Source organism: Bufo gargarizans, chromosome 9, assembly GCF_014858855.1.
Source record: "Bufo gargarizans isolate SCDJY-AF-19 chromosome 9, ASM1485885v1, whole genome shotgun sequence".
Taxonomy (NCBI): domain Eukaryota; kingdom Metazoa; phylum Chordata; class Amphibia; order Anura; family Bufonidae; genus Bufo; species Bufo gargarizans.
Window position 1 is genome coordinate 192,942,039 of NC_058088.1, and position 15,301 is coordinate 192,957,339.

The window sequence follows — 15,301 nt, forward strand, 5'->3', positions numbered from 1 at the left end:
TAGAGTCAAGAAAGAGAAGCAAAAGATCCTACATGATCTCTTGGTTCAGATAGCAGACAAAGAAGCGGTCCATAAAAGATCTAAAGCGATAGATGCTCAGACCGAACTGAACAGGCTGAGATCGCAGCTAAAGGACCATTTAAACATCCAAAACGCTAAAGCCTACCAATACGCCCAATATAAACATTATTCCCATGGGGACAAGGGATCTAAGTTAACATCTTCCCTCACGAAACAAAAGAGAGATTCCATGTTCATTCCCAACATCAAATCCAGAAATGGTAGTATGCTGCATAAAACAGCTGATATTGCAGAGGAATTCCAGGAATTCTACAAACAACTTTATGGCCTATCGGACCCAGACCACCCAGACCCTTCATTACAAGAAGCAACAGACTTGTTTCTGAGAGGCCTTAGTTTACCCCAGATATCCCCACAAGAAGGTGATACCTTATTAGAGCCGGTCACTGAACTCGAAGTAAAAACCCTGCTAACCTCTATGCCCATGGGCAAATGCCCCGGCCCGGATGGATTCCCGGTGGGCTATTATAAAAAATTCCCAGATATATTGATCCCACATCTAGTAACGTGGTGCAATGCACTCCTGAACGGGGAAACCCTACATAAGCAATCTCTGGAGGCCACAGTCACCATACTCCCAAAGCCTGGGAAAGATCCCCTTCTCTGCGGTAGCTATAGGCCAATCTCACTACTTAACGTAGATATAAAAATTTGGGCCAAACTACTAGCAACACGGCTGAGTCGCCTGCTCCCCAAACTCATTCACCCCGACCAATCTGGCTTTGTTCCTGGGAGGGAAGGGAACCACAATTCCTGTAGACTGATCACTGCAATACAGTGGGCCAAGAAGAAAAATCTCCCTTTAGCGCTTCTTAGTGTTGATGCGGAGAAGGCCTTCGACCGGGTGAGCTGGGATTTCATGAGAAGGACAATGTCGAGGTTTGGAATCCCGACAAGATTTCAGGAAGCTGTCATGTCCCTATATAAAGGCCCGAGCGCAAAAATCAGGGTCAACGGTACATTGTCTCCGTCCTTCCCCATCTGTAATGGGACGCGTCAGGGCTGCCCCTATCTCCCGCCTTGTATATACTGGTCATGGAGACTCTCCTTCAGGCTATTAGGGAGCATGTGGATATTCGGGGGGTGAAAACAGGAGATAACGGTGCAGAATATATTAATGTGGCTTATGCCGACGATTTACTGATCATGGTCTCCAACCCGGTCGAGGCCTTCCCGCATCTTCTGAAGCTATTTGAGGAGTATGGTAGGCTATCGAACTACAAAATGAATTATTCCAAGTCAGAAGCTTTAAATATTACTGCCCCGGCGAGCTCTATAGCCATTTTAAAAACCACTACGCCCTTCAAATGGCAACCCACATGTGTTTCCTATCTGGGGGTTAAGATCTCCGCGTCCACGGACGATCTATTTCGGCTCAATTATACTCCCCTATTAACAGAGGTCCAAAAACTGCTTCAATCACTACGCCTCCCCTATTCCTCTTGGATGGGAAGGAAAAATATCTTAAAAGCGTTTGTCCTTCCAAAAATTATGTATATACTACAGATGTTGCCAATATTCCTACCTAACTCGTACTTTACAAAGCTCCGTAGGCTATTTGCGACTTACTTGTGGGGTGGGAAGAAGGCTAGGGCTCCTCACCAGAGGCTTGTACTGGGGCGTGGTCATGGAGGTATAGCACTGCCAGATGTACAAACATATTACAGGGCCATACACCTGAAGAGGTGGTTGCAGCTCCACTCCCCTGCCTATCACACATTGGGCACGGAATTGGAACTAGGGCAGCTTACCCAACAGCAGAAAGCAGCTTTATGGGGTCAATCCAATGCATCACTGCACTCCTACGTGCTCCTAAAGGGCACCAGTTTGGTCATTAAACAGCTCAATAAGGCTCACGGGCTCCTACAGAACCCTCCCGGTGCGATGCCAGCAGACCTTATACCACACACTATCCAATCTTCAGGTACTCAGGTCTCACAGATCTGGCACAGATTCAGAAGTTTTTCCGCAGCCGATTTTATAGGGAAAGTACGCGGCACCCTACCGGAACAACACCCACTCAGTCTGATTTGGAAGGCAGCTAACTTCCTAGACCTCATATCTATAACAGCTGCTGGGAAACAGCTACTCACCCAGAAACCATGTGTACTGACCTCGACATGGTTCGAGAAGTTAGCGAGCCCCCCCTCCCCTCAACGCAAATTGATATCTAACATATATACGGCCTTGAATACGCCTCAGCGCCACATAACCCCACAATATGTTCACACCTGGGCCAACGACCTTCAGACCACTTTCTCAGAGACGGATATTCTCCGCATGCACGCTCACTCGCATGGCTTCTCCCGCTGTGTGAAGATCCAGGAACATTCATATAAGGTTCTCACGCAGTGGTACCTTACCCCCAAACAACTATTTCTTAGTGGCTTGAGTGACCACGACAGGTGCTGGAGATGTGGAGAGGAGGGTGGCACTCTTCTTCACATTTTCTGGTCCTGTCCTAAAATAAGAGGATACTGGGATAACGTCTCCCGGATCATTAACGAAATTCTAAACATTAAACTGACATTATCCCCTCAACTGGTCCTTTTATGGCTCCCAACAAAGGACCTTTTGCCATCAAAGAACAAGCTTCCTACACACCTGATTCAAGCTGCACGCTTACTCATCCCCCAAAAGTGGCTGAGTGAAGACCCCCCTACAGTCTCTCAATGGTTAAACAAACTAGATCATATACACCGTATGGAAGAACTGGCAGGGTGGGAACTTAGGACACACGAGAAACATAAGAAGTTATGGGCCCCATGGGTTGAGTATAGGCGAGTGAATGGTACTTCAGCATCTTAGGGTTTTTTAGCAGATAACAACCTTATGATAGCCTCATAGTCGTGACAGACACATTAGCAGGAACGGAAGAAGCCAACCATCTTCCTCTCTTTGGATCCATCAAATGCACCTCAACTGCCTGGACCGTATCTGTCCAGTTCTAGGGACATTTTGTATCCCCCCCCCCCCTTATTAGTTTATGTTGACCTTACCTACCTCAGGTTATACTTTGATTGTCAATTGCCAATATTTCCTGACCTTGACATGGAAAATGCACCTTTTATATGTCTTTGCATATGTCAATTGCGGATACGATTGTTCGCAACAATCTTGACATATACATCACTGTATGCTGTGCTTTTCTTGATGCTTTTCATATGTCTTAAGCATAATGTCTATGCATTTGTCATTTGCGGATATGATCGTTTGCAAGAATCTGGATGTATACATCATTGTATGTTGTGCTTTTCTTGATGCTTTTCAATAAAAAGACAATTGACAAAGAATATAACTACTATAATACTGCTCCTATGTACAAGGATATAACTACTATAATACTGCTCCTATGTACAAGAATATATCTACTATAACACTGCTCCTATGTACAAGAATATAACTACTATAATACTGATCCTATGTACAAGAATATAACTACTATAACACTGCCTACTATGTACAAGAATATAACTACTATAATACTGCTCCTATGTACAAGAATATAACTACTAATACTGCTCCTATGTACAAGAATATAACTACTATAATACTGCTCCTATGTACAAGAATATAACTACTATAATACTGCTCCTATGTACTAGAATATAACTACTATAATACTGCTCCTATGTACAAGAATATAACTACTATAATACTGCTCCCATGTACAAGAATATAACTACTATAACTACTGCCTCCCTATGTACAAGAATATAACTACTATAATACTGCCTCCTATGTACAAGAATATAACTACTATAATACTGCTCCTATGTACAAGAATAACTACTATAATTACTGCCCCCTATGTACAAGATATAACTACTATAATACTGCTCCTATGTACAAAAATATAACTGCTATAATACTGCTCCTATGTACAAGAATATAACTACTATAATACTGCTCGTATGTACAAGAATATATCTACTATAACACTGCTCCTATGTACAAGAGTATAACTACTATAACACTGCCGGCTATGTACAAGAATATAACTACTATAATACTGCCTCCTATGTACAAGAATATATCTACTATAACACTGCTCCTATGTACAAGAGTATAACTACTATAACACTGCCGGCTATGTACAAGAATATAACTACTATAATACTGATCCTATGTACAAGAATATAACTACTATAACACTGCCTACTATGTACAAGAATATAACTACTATAATACTGCCTCCTATGTACAAGAATATAACTACTATAACACTGCTCCTATGTACAAGAGTATAACTACTATAACACTGCCGGCTATGTACAAGAATATAACTACTATAATACTGCTCCTATGTACAAGAATATAACTACTATAATACTGCCTCCTATGTACAAGAATATAACTACTATAATACTGCCTCCTATGTACAGGAATATATCTACTATAATACTGCCTCCTATGTACAAGGATATAACTACTATAATACTGCTCCTATGTACAAGAATATACCTACTATAATACTGCTCCTATGTACAAGAATATACCTACTATAATACTGCTCCTATGTACAAGAATATAACTACTATAATACTGCTCCTATGTACAAGAATATAACTACTATAATACTGCCTCCTATGTACAAGAGTATAACTGCTATAATACTGCCTCCTATGTACAAGAATATAACTGCTATAATACTGCTCCTATGTACAAGAATATAACTACTATAATACCGCTCCTATGTACAAGAGTATAACTGCTATAATACCGCCCGCTATGGAGTAGAATGCACCTGACAGTCACCGTTGCTCTTTTCTACGCTCAGGGCCCCTGATGTCTTGAAGATCTTGGCTCCGGGGACACAACCTCCATTTCTTATTCACAATAATGAAGTGAAAACAGACGTGAACAGTATTGAAGAGTTTCTGGAGGAGACATTGACGCCTCCGCGGTGAGACGGACGGGGTCTGATATTAGGGCTGTGACGATGGGAGTTCTAGTTTGTCATTCTGTGGGTTAGGGTCCATTCACACGTCCGCAACTGCTTTGCGGTCCGCAAATTGCGGATCTGCAAAACACGGACACCGGCCATGTGCGTTCCGCATTTTGCAGACCGCACATGGCCAGCACTATAATAGACGTTCTATTTTTTTGCGGGGCCGCTGAACGGAAGTGCAGATGCGGACTCCACGGTGTGAAAATGAATGGGTCCGCACCCGTTCCACAAAATTGAGGAACGGATGCGGACCCATTTTCCGGATGTGTGAATGGACCCTTAGGATAAATGTTGGGGGTTATCGTCCAGTACAGTGTGTTGACCACTAGGGGGCTCTTCCTCTATATACACGAGATGCTGATGGGCTTTCTCTTCCCAGTTATCCCAGTATGGCTCCCAAATACAAGGAATCCAACACGGTTGGGAACGACGTCTTCCAAAAGTTCTCCGCATACATCAAGAACCAATCTGCAGCCCAGGAGGACAGTGAGTACTAAGCATGTAGCACACTGAATGATCCCACCCTTAAAGGGGCTGTCCACATTATCACGTGTGGTCCATGATTACCAGAAGTAATGGAGCTGGGGCCCGCCTCAGCTTGATGGTTGCATTTCACACAGTGCCACTGTCGTTCACGTGGTCACACCCACGCTGATCCGAATGCCATGGAATATCCCTTTAAGGAGTTATCCTCCATTCTTTCCAGACCTACAGAAGAATTTGCTGCGGTCGCTACTGAAGTTAGATGTTTATCTAATGAACCCCCTACCCCACGAGCTTGCCGCTGACCCCAAAATGGCCGCCTCAAAAAGGAAGTTCCTGGATGGAGACAACCTGACGCTGCCCGACTGCAACCTCCTGCCCAAACTCCACATCATCAATGTAAGCCATAATCCCTGGTTGAGATCGTGGACAACTTGTGCTTGCTCTGCGGTTCCCATGGCAACATGACCGGAAGTGCAGGCCCAGTTAGGCCTCTTTCACACTACCGTTTTTTTTTTCCGTTTTGCGGTCCGTTTTTTGCGTTCCGTATACGGTCCGTATACGGAACCATTCATTTCAATGGTTCCGCAAAAAAACAGAATGTGTTCCGTATGCATTCCGTTTCCGTATTTCCGTTTTTCCGTTCCGTTGAAAAGATAGAACATGTCCTATATTTGGCCGCAAATCACGGTCCGTGGCTCCATTCAAGTCAATGGGTCTGCAAAAAAAAACGGAACACATACGGAAATGCATCCATATGTCTTCCGTATCCGTTCCGTTTTTTGCGGAACCATCTATTGAAAATGTTATGGCCAGCCCAATTTTTTCTATGTAATTACTGTATACTGTATATGCCATACGGAAAAACGGAACGGAAACGGAACCACAACGGAAGCAAAAAACGGAACAACGGATCCGTGAAAAACGGAACGCAAAACACTGAATTCAACATACTGTAGTGTGAAAGAGGCCTTAGGCTCCATTCACACGTCCGCAAAATGGGTCCGCATCCTTTCCGCAATTTTGCGGAAAGGATGCAGACCCATTCATTCTCTATGGGGACGGAATGTGCTGTCCGCATCCACATTTGCGGATCCGCACTTCCGCATCCGTGCTTCCGTTTCCGCAAAAAAATAGAACATGTCCTATTCTTGTCCGCAATTGCGGACAAGAACAGGCATATTCTATTATGTCGGCAATGTGCGGTCCGCAAAATGCGGAAAGCACATTGCCGCTTTCCGTGTTTTGCGGATCCGTGTCTCCGTGTATCCGCAAAACACATTGCGGACGTGTGAATGGAGCCTTAATCTGTTGATGCTACAATTGGCAACTCCAGAGTAAAGTCTTCATGGGCTTCTTGTCATGTGACCTATACTTGTTCATAAGAGCTGAGGTCATTTGGCAGGAAGTACCTGCAGTGGTTAGTCCCTAGTTGTTGCCACGGTAACCCCCTGAGCAAGCACAAATCCTACAAGATTGTAGCATATTAAATGCAGCTCTGCTTGCCACCCGGCCAGTAACTCAACGGCCAAGCTGGTAATTTACTGCCTCAATAATAATTGCAAGTATTTTCCTGTAAGGACTGTTACTAAATAGGGGGCATTATTAATTCTGGGGGACATTAATGGGGGCATTAATATTAATGGGGGAATTAATAATTCTGGGGGCACTAATATTAATGGGGGAATTAATAATTCTGGGGGCACTAATGGGGCATTAATATTAATGGGGGGTACTAATGGGGGCATTAATATTACTGGTGGTCTCTAATGAGGGCACTATTAATTCTGGGGGACACTAATTGGGGCATTAATATTACTGGGGGTCTCTTATGGGGGCACTTAATTCTGGAGGGCACTAATAGGGGCATTATTAATTCTGGTGGGCACTAGTGTTGGGGGAGCACGCTTGGCTGAACATCATTTTGACTTGATCATCGCGGTGTTCGGCTGAACATGTTCAGCGTGGATGGGCCGAAGAGGAGGAAGAGATTGAGAGTCATCCTCCTGATGAGGACAGCGATGTTTTGCCTGTTGGGACTCTGGCACTCATGGCTGACTTTATGTTAGGCTGCCTTTCCTGTGACCCTCGTGTTATACGCATTTTGGACACCGATTACTGGGTGTTCACCCTTCTCGACCCCCACTACAAAGAGAACTTCTCATCTCTCATTCCTGTGGTGGAGAGGACGAGCAGAATAATAGTGCAAGAGCAGAAGGTCCTTGTGGAAAAATTGCTCCAAAAATTTCCAGCTGACAACGCTGGCGGCGGAGTCCGTAGTTCCTTGGGGAGACGAGGGGAAGACACAGCAGTTACAACAGAGGCAGGGCAACACTCTCCAAGGCCTGGGACAGTTTCATGACACCCCGCCAGCACCCTCACCCTGATGCGCGGCCTAGTGTCACAAGGAGGGAAAAGGTTTGGAAGATGGTGAACATAGCAGACCGTATCAGCGTCCTCAGTGCCTTACATCTACTGGGTGTCCAAGCTGGACACGTGGCACGAACTGGCGCTCTACGCCTTGGAGGTGCTGGCCTGCCCTGCCACCAGCGTTTTGTCTGAGCGGGTATTTAGTGCTGCTGGGGGCATAATAACTGATAAGCGCATCCGCCTGTCAACTGAAAATGCTGACCGGTTGACTCTTATCAAAATGAACAAGGCCTGGATTGCCCCTGACTTCTCTGAGCAGGCCCTCGCCCCTAATGTTTTTGGGGGTCACCAGCAGCAGGCCCTCGCCCCTAATGTTTTTGAGGGTCACCAGCAGGCCATCAATCATAATTTTTCAAGGCTGCGTATGATGCCCTCCTTTATGTGTAATAAAGGGTGTATTGGAGCGCCGGATCCTTGTAATTTTTGGCAGCCCTTTCCCTGAGTGCATAGGCTTTATGAGTGTAGGGGTCCCACTACCTGAACCATTGTAGGCCCTCCTTTATGTGATATACAGGGTGTATCTGAGCGCCTCGTCCTTGTCATTTTGGCAGCACTTGCCCTTTATATAGAAGTAAATATACAGGAAAGAATTTTTCCTAACAATTTTTCCTCTAAAATCGATTTTATCTTCGGTTTTGTGCGTATTATTGTCAGTCTGTAAAAGTGGCGTACTACTCGGACAAAATCGTTTCCAGCAGCGACCTGGGAGTCCAAGATGCATCCAGACATCCTCGCCCTGCTGTTCCCGAACCATTTTACTGGTGTTTCCATCAATTTCTGACCTTTTCGTGTGAACCAGACGCCGTCCCCTCCTCAGAGCAGGGGGTGCCTGGTTTAATGCTCGGGTTCTCCCATTGACTTCCATTGTGCTCTGTAGGTGCACTTTGGTGCTCGATCAACACTAGTGGGCACGAATGGAGGCATTAATAGGGCCGGTATTTTTTTGTTGGGAAAGGTGGCAACCCTACTCCCGATTAGGTAGTCACTCGGCTTTTCTGGAGTCCTGAACAGTATGTTTGCCTATACTTGTGCAATGAAACTAGGCAGATTTGCCTTTCAGGAGTCTAGGAAAGATGAAGGCGGGTTGGTGCAGGAACAGCGCCACACCTGTCCACAGGTTGTGTCTGGTATTGCTACTCAACTCCATTGAAGTGAATGGAGGGTAAGCTGTAATAACACACACAACCTGTGGACAGGTGAGGCGCCGTGTTTGGAAGACAGCAGCCATGTTTTTCTGAACCTGGACAAACCCTTTAATGGCAGCAGATTTTATCTTTTTTTTCTACCGCAGGTTGTATGCAGACACTACCGCAAATTTGAGATCCCCAAAGACCTGCAGGGCATCTCCCGCTACCTCCAGCATGCCGAGGATCTGAAGGCTTTCAAGTACACATGCCCCAACGCCAGCGAGATCATCCTCTTTTACCGGGATGTGGTCCGGAAAATGCCCTAGGCCCGGACGGACTGCAGTATGACGCCTTGTGAGCCTTTCTTCTGTGTGGAATCGGCACAAAATACACCACCATTGAACACCAGAGAGACTTGAGTGAAAACAGTGTGACAGCTCACAGGACACACCCGTCAGATGAACTGTTAGCCTGGGGTACGTGCACCCCCGGGGTACACGCCCTGCTTTTACAAGAACCCGTCTGCTCTACCGTTCTAGTAAAACAAGTGTATTCTAATTTTAGAACTCTGTATTGCTTTGCCCCTCTATTATTCCTCCTGGAAATATATGAATAAATTGAGTATTATTCCGACTATCCCCATGGCAAGCCCATACACTGTCTGATGCTGCCCAGTCAATGCTGACATGACAAGGACACACCCAATTGACAAGGGGAATGGTAACGCCCTGGTTATCGATTTATTCATAAATATCCAAGAGAAGTAACAGAAGAACAATGCATAATTTAAAAAATAAAAATAAAAAAATAAGTCATTTATTTTATTGAAAAATATTAATTAAATACAGTTCCATTAAACAAAATATGAAAACATTAATATTTTCACGCTTGACGGCGGCCATTTTGTGGTCATCAGACCTACTTCTCAGAATGGCTGCCAGCAGGCACATTAAAAGGTCATTCTTCAGCTGAGCCTTTCCGTCCACACCTTAAGTTCTGTGACAGCAGCCATTTTCTACCTTTATGTTGAAAAGAAGTCACCGGGCACTGAAATACGGACCAGCAAATTTACTGCATTACAAGATGGCCGCTGTCGCTAAACCACACCAATTCCGATTCACCCTGGACAGTTAAAGCCATTTAATAGGGGCTTCATATATAAAAAATGGAAGACCTGATCCACATTTTTAGGCTTTGCAAAGATCCGCTGTCGTAAACATGTCGCTATGGCGAACAGTATTATGGAAGTCGCCAGGGCCTTTAAAAAATATTTATATATTTTTCTTCACATTGTGCATTGATGTAAAATGTATTTAACTTGCTGAAAAGTCCAATTGTAAATAAATACGTTTTAAAACAAAGTCATGTGACCGTGCCACGGAACGACATGAAGATGGATGTGGAGACGTGGAATCCTATTGTGGCAGTGTTCAAATTGGTAACTGCGGACGTTCTAACTAGGCCACAGAACATGTGGTTGCTAGGGCTGCCCATGGCAACCAATCAGGATCCAGCTATCATTTTGTCCAGCACAAGTTAGAGACTGAAAGAAGCAATGTGATTGGCTGCTCAGGACATCTCCTCCATTTTATGTCTGCAGTCCTCGTTTCCTCACAGGAAAGTTGGCAGCCATTTTGTATATAACCTTGTGTTCCCATGAAGGATTCTTTTAATCCATTCGCTGTTTCTTCCAGTTCTGTCATATTTTATAGTGAATGTGGAAAATGTAGCCACGACGAAAGCCTCCGATAACTGTCTGCCTACAGGTCTCAAGCCGTTACCATGGTAACTGCATTACATTCTCCTTCTAGGCGCAGTGTCTCCATCGCCATGATCTTGCGATAGTCATGTGATAACGCAGTGCTGCCTCCATATTTACAATCGCAGTCTTCACCCTAAAGAGAGTTTCAACTGATTGGGTAGAGTTCCATCCGTCGGAACCTCCATGGCGACTTTTGGCATCAATATCACTTCCTTAATGTTCTGCTACAAGGTTAGGGCGTGACAACAAAGTCGAATTGCGACATTGCAAGCAATAAATGCCAATGCGGTCGCAAATGCGAGATACAATAAAAAGTACACTGGCGGACATATTGGAATTTTTGCTATTGATCCGTGAATTTATCCCCATAGGGAAATATTGAGGTTGTGGTAACGCCACAAGGCTCTTCCCTAATGTAATAATATGCATTTTCTACTTTCGTGAGTTGCAGGTTCCTTGTACATAGAGGCCACCTCCTGCTTAAGATCACAAAATGGCCACCGCCGGTTTAAGATAACGTTACCTTCCTGCACGTCCTCATGATTATTCAAAATCGACCCCCTTGGCTGCTTTTTTACTACAAGGAAAGATCAGGTTCATGTTAGTGTTCAGTATAAAGGGATGCAGCCTGTAGTGTAAAGTATGGTGGTTTCTATTCTGGCTGTGACAGCTCGTCAACATGTATAATATAATATATCCATATACGGTATATAGTATAGACTAGAGGAGAAAGTGTAGTTACTGGTATACACATAGACATAGCCATGACAACCAGAAGGAAAAACCTCCATGCTTTACACTGAAGGTGTATATGAAGTATGAGACATCACGTTACCTCTTACAGCCAGGATTAATAAGCGATTCCCCAGGGAGCCTCTTCTTCACCTGTGAGGACGACCCCCCAAAACCTTTCTTTCTAACATCTGAGAACAAAAAGAAAATTGAAGGGATCTCCAATCTCCTCTGTGCAGCCATTTCTTAGTTCTAACTGTGTCAGGGAAAGCTGGGTGACATCTATAGGAGCTGTAATGGCGGCCATCTTGGTAGTCACCCAGCTTTCCCTGACAGAGAAAAAAAAATAATATAATATTAATTTTGTACAGCTTTCCCCCAAAACCCATTTGTGCAGACATTCACCCACCTGGAATAAGGAGCAGCTGGTTCCTCTGCGATTGCTTCGCTGGACTGACGGACGGAGCGGCGCTGTCCTCCCTATCTAAAAAGATGTTTAATACTATTTAATATGGTGTAATTTACTACAGTCACATCCAAAGCTGCATCTCCTAGAAAACACAGCTATTCCTTCTCTAGCCAGACTCCGAACCAGCAGGGGCCAGCACTCTGGATATTTGCTGCTGAGCAGAAGAAAAAAAATGGCAGAATTCTGAATGCAGCTTTGGATGTGACTGGAGTATAAGAAGTCAATATACAAAGTTACTCCAAATGCGCAGTACTACTCTATGGTACCTTTAAAATGCCCTGGATTATCAGTCCACAGTAGTTTACAGGTAAGGGCTCATGCACACAAACGTATTTTCTTTCCGTGTCAGTTCCGTTTTTTTTGCAGACCGTATGTGGAACCATTCATTTCAGTGGTTCCGCAAAAAATGCATTCCGTTTCCGTAATAAATAAATAAAAAATAATACGGTCTATTATTGTCTGCATTACAGCCAAGGATAGGACTGTTCTATTAGGGGCCAACTGTTCCGCAAAATACGGAATTCACACGGATGTCATCCGTATTTTTTACGGTTGTGTGCATGAGCCCTAAGTCTGTTGCTTGCAATACTGTTTTTTACCACCGTTGGCAGCACTGATTTCCTATATATTTCAATGCAATTGATCGATTATTACACATTACCGCAAATGTTTTTGTACCTTTAAGAAGCGCCTCTAAACTCCTCACTCGATCCGACAAGTGGAATAACACATCTTGCACCTGCGCTCGCGCCTCAGAGATGGGAACCTTTAAGAGGTCCAGGGAAAACTTCCCAGAATCCACCTGGAAAGACAAGCTCACAATGCTGCCCTGCACCGCTAGAAGTGGGGGGCTGCTCTGGAAGTGTTCCCTGTAGAAAGACACAAGTTATGGGGGGGAATTCATTAGCAGGACATGTATTAAGGGCCACATGTTGTGGCCCCTTTGTAGGAAATGGTCGTAGACAAGATGGCCACTGGGTGGACTTAGAGAACATGGAGCCGTGAACCTCCCTCCATGTATTTGGCTCACCGCTAAAACCACAAGATACCCCACAACATGGCCACCACCACTGACCCCCCTTGCTTTGCCCTCCACCACCAAAAAAATGGTGCCACCACCACTGAGAACTTACCGCAATTTGCTCACCAGATCACGTGAGGTCACATTACGAACCGCGTCCTAAAATACAGAAGTCACAGAACGGTGGGTGATGATGTCACTTTTGTCTAGTGATGTCACATGACTATAACATGAGGTAATGAGATGGGCCTACAGGAAGTTACACAGCCCCCTTACCCATTCCTCCAGGGCCTCCTCTATGGGGTCCGTCCTCCACACTTCATTGCCGTTAGTCACACTAGACAGAAACAAGGAGATCGAGTGACCATAGACCATACCTGCCAGCTTTATGCCCCACCCATATACAGTGTTTGAATCACAAATAGTACCTATGACTCCTTTCAGCACACCCTGAAAATACAGCCCCCAGACCAGACCCCTTAAACAAATAAAGAACCAAGACCAGGCCCCCTAAAAATGATCCTGCATAAAGATATTCCAGACTCCCTATAAAAAAAAAAACACACAACCTTAAAATACAGACCCCCTAAGTAAACAAAAAAAATATATATAAAACATATATAATATATACTCCACTCCCAAAAATATACAGACCCCAGACCGGACCAAAAACTACCCCTTTACAGACCCCAGACCAGACCTCAAACTATCCTTTAACAGACCCCAGACCGGACCTCAAACCACCCCTTTACAAACCCGGGCCCTCCAACTATTCTTTTTCCAAACCACAGACCAGATCTCAAACTACCCCTTTACAGACCCCAGACCAGATCTCAAACTACCAATTTACAGACCCCAGACCTCAAACTATCCTTTCACAGACCACAGAATGGACCTCAAAATAACCTTTACAAACCAGAGCCCTCAAACTATTCCTTTTCCAAACCACAGACCAGATCTCAAACTACCCATTTACAGACCCCAGACCAAACCTCAAACTACCTCTTTACAGACCCCAGACCAGACCTCAAACTACCCCTTTACAGACCCCAGACCAGACCTCAACTACCCCTTTACAGACCCCAGACCAGACCTCAACTACCCCTTTACAGACCCCAGACCAGACCTCAACTACCCCTTTACAGACCCCAGACCAGACCTCAAACTACCCCTTTACAGACCCCAGACCAGACCTCAAACTACCCCTTTACAGACCCCAGACCAGACCTCAACTACCTCTTTACAGACCCCAGACCAGACCTCAAACTACCCCTTTACAGACCCCAGACCAGACCTCAAACTACCTCTTTACAGACCCCAGACCTTCTACTAATCTCTCGCCATTCCTGCATTTCCCTCCACTGCAGATGCCAACAGATGGTGCCCAAGTAGTGCCATACATGCTCAAAATATGTCCTTGGTCCAAACCGCACTGCCCCTTTAACCCCCTCTAGGCAATATGACAGGCACCCTCTACATTTCAAGGTATTTTTAGGGTGGAAACTTGTATACATTATGGTGTAGCTGTCAGGATTACAGACCTCCCAAGTGTCCCTCTTTTTGACCCAAGTCCCTCTGTCCCTCTTTGCTCATTAAATGTCCCTCTTTTAGGTCTGAGAACAGATTTGTACATTTACAATATTGACCCAGAATGTGTTTCTCTGGTATATATATATATATATCTATTAAAGCCCGTCTTACACATTATTTCATGAAATTAGAATTTAACATTTTTATATTCAGCTAATTGTTCTGCTATTGTGTAAAAGAAAAACTATCGACATATATAACTATGCAGGAAAATGGGATCTTTCACCCAATAAACCACGAGTGTCCCTCTTTGACCGTCCAAAAAGTTGGGAGGTTTGGGATTATACGCCTTTTATCTCTTTTTGTTCTTTTTGCAGATGCTTCTGACTGACAGCAAGAGTTAATCATCGGTACCATCCCCATGCAACATGACCACCTCCAGGAGCCTAGTGGTGGACATTACTCACTGTATCCTGAGGTCGGTGCCAGTCTGGACTCTGCAGAGGCACAGGTAGCGCTGGCTGGCATGGGAGACCGTGCACAGGGTGGACCAGGGCTCAGCCTCCATTGTGAGTAAATTCAAACTTCACTTCCTGCAGCAGAAGGAGCTCAGACCATGATGGGAGTGATCTGCACACAAAAAGCCAGGGCCATGGGAGGAGGCTGCGGGGATTAACCCTTAAGGCACCATGTTTCTCTTACAATGGGAGGGCTG

At 44.7% G+C, this 15,301-nt stretch overlaps 2 protein-coding genes across 2 annotated transcripts in view; one reads left to right on the forward strand and one right to left on the reverse strand.

Moving 5' to 3' along the window:
• The window catches only part of CLIC3 (chloride intracellular channel 3), a 24,487-nt gene extending 14,054 nt beyond the window's left edge, over positions 1-10,433 (forward strand). The window contains exons 3-6 of the mRNA XM_044268292.1: positions 4,862-4,987; positions 5,412-5,518; positions 5,739-5,914; positions 9,237-10,433. Coding sequence (XP_044124227.1) covers positions 4,862-4,987; positions 5,412-5,518; positions 5,739-5,914; positions 9,237-9,398 — 571 coding nt within the window. The 3' untranslated portion in view covers positions 9,399-10,433. The remainder of the gene's footprint in view (positions 1-4,861; positions 4,988-5,411; positions 5,519-5,738; positions 5,915-9,236) is intronic.
• PAXX (PAXX non-homologous end joining factor) lies at positions 9,879-15,182 on the reverse strand. The gene is made up of 7 exons (XM_044268293.1): positions 15,054-15,182; positions 13,333-13,393; positions 13,169-13,215; positions 12,714-12,904; positions 11,976-12,050; positions 11,670-11,757; positions 9,879-11,411 (listed from the first exon to the last, which is right to left on the reverse strand). The coding sequence occupies exons 1-7, from the start codon at positions 15,152-15,154 to the stop codon at positions 11,378-11,380; spliced, it is 597 nt and encodes a 198-aa protein (XP_044124228.1). The 5' UTR covers positions 15,155-15,182; the 3' UTR covers positions 9,879-11,377.
• Positions 15,183-15,301: the final 119 nt, after the last annotated feature.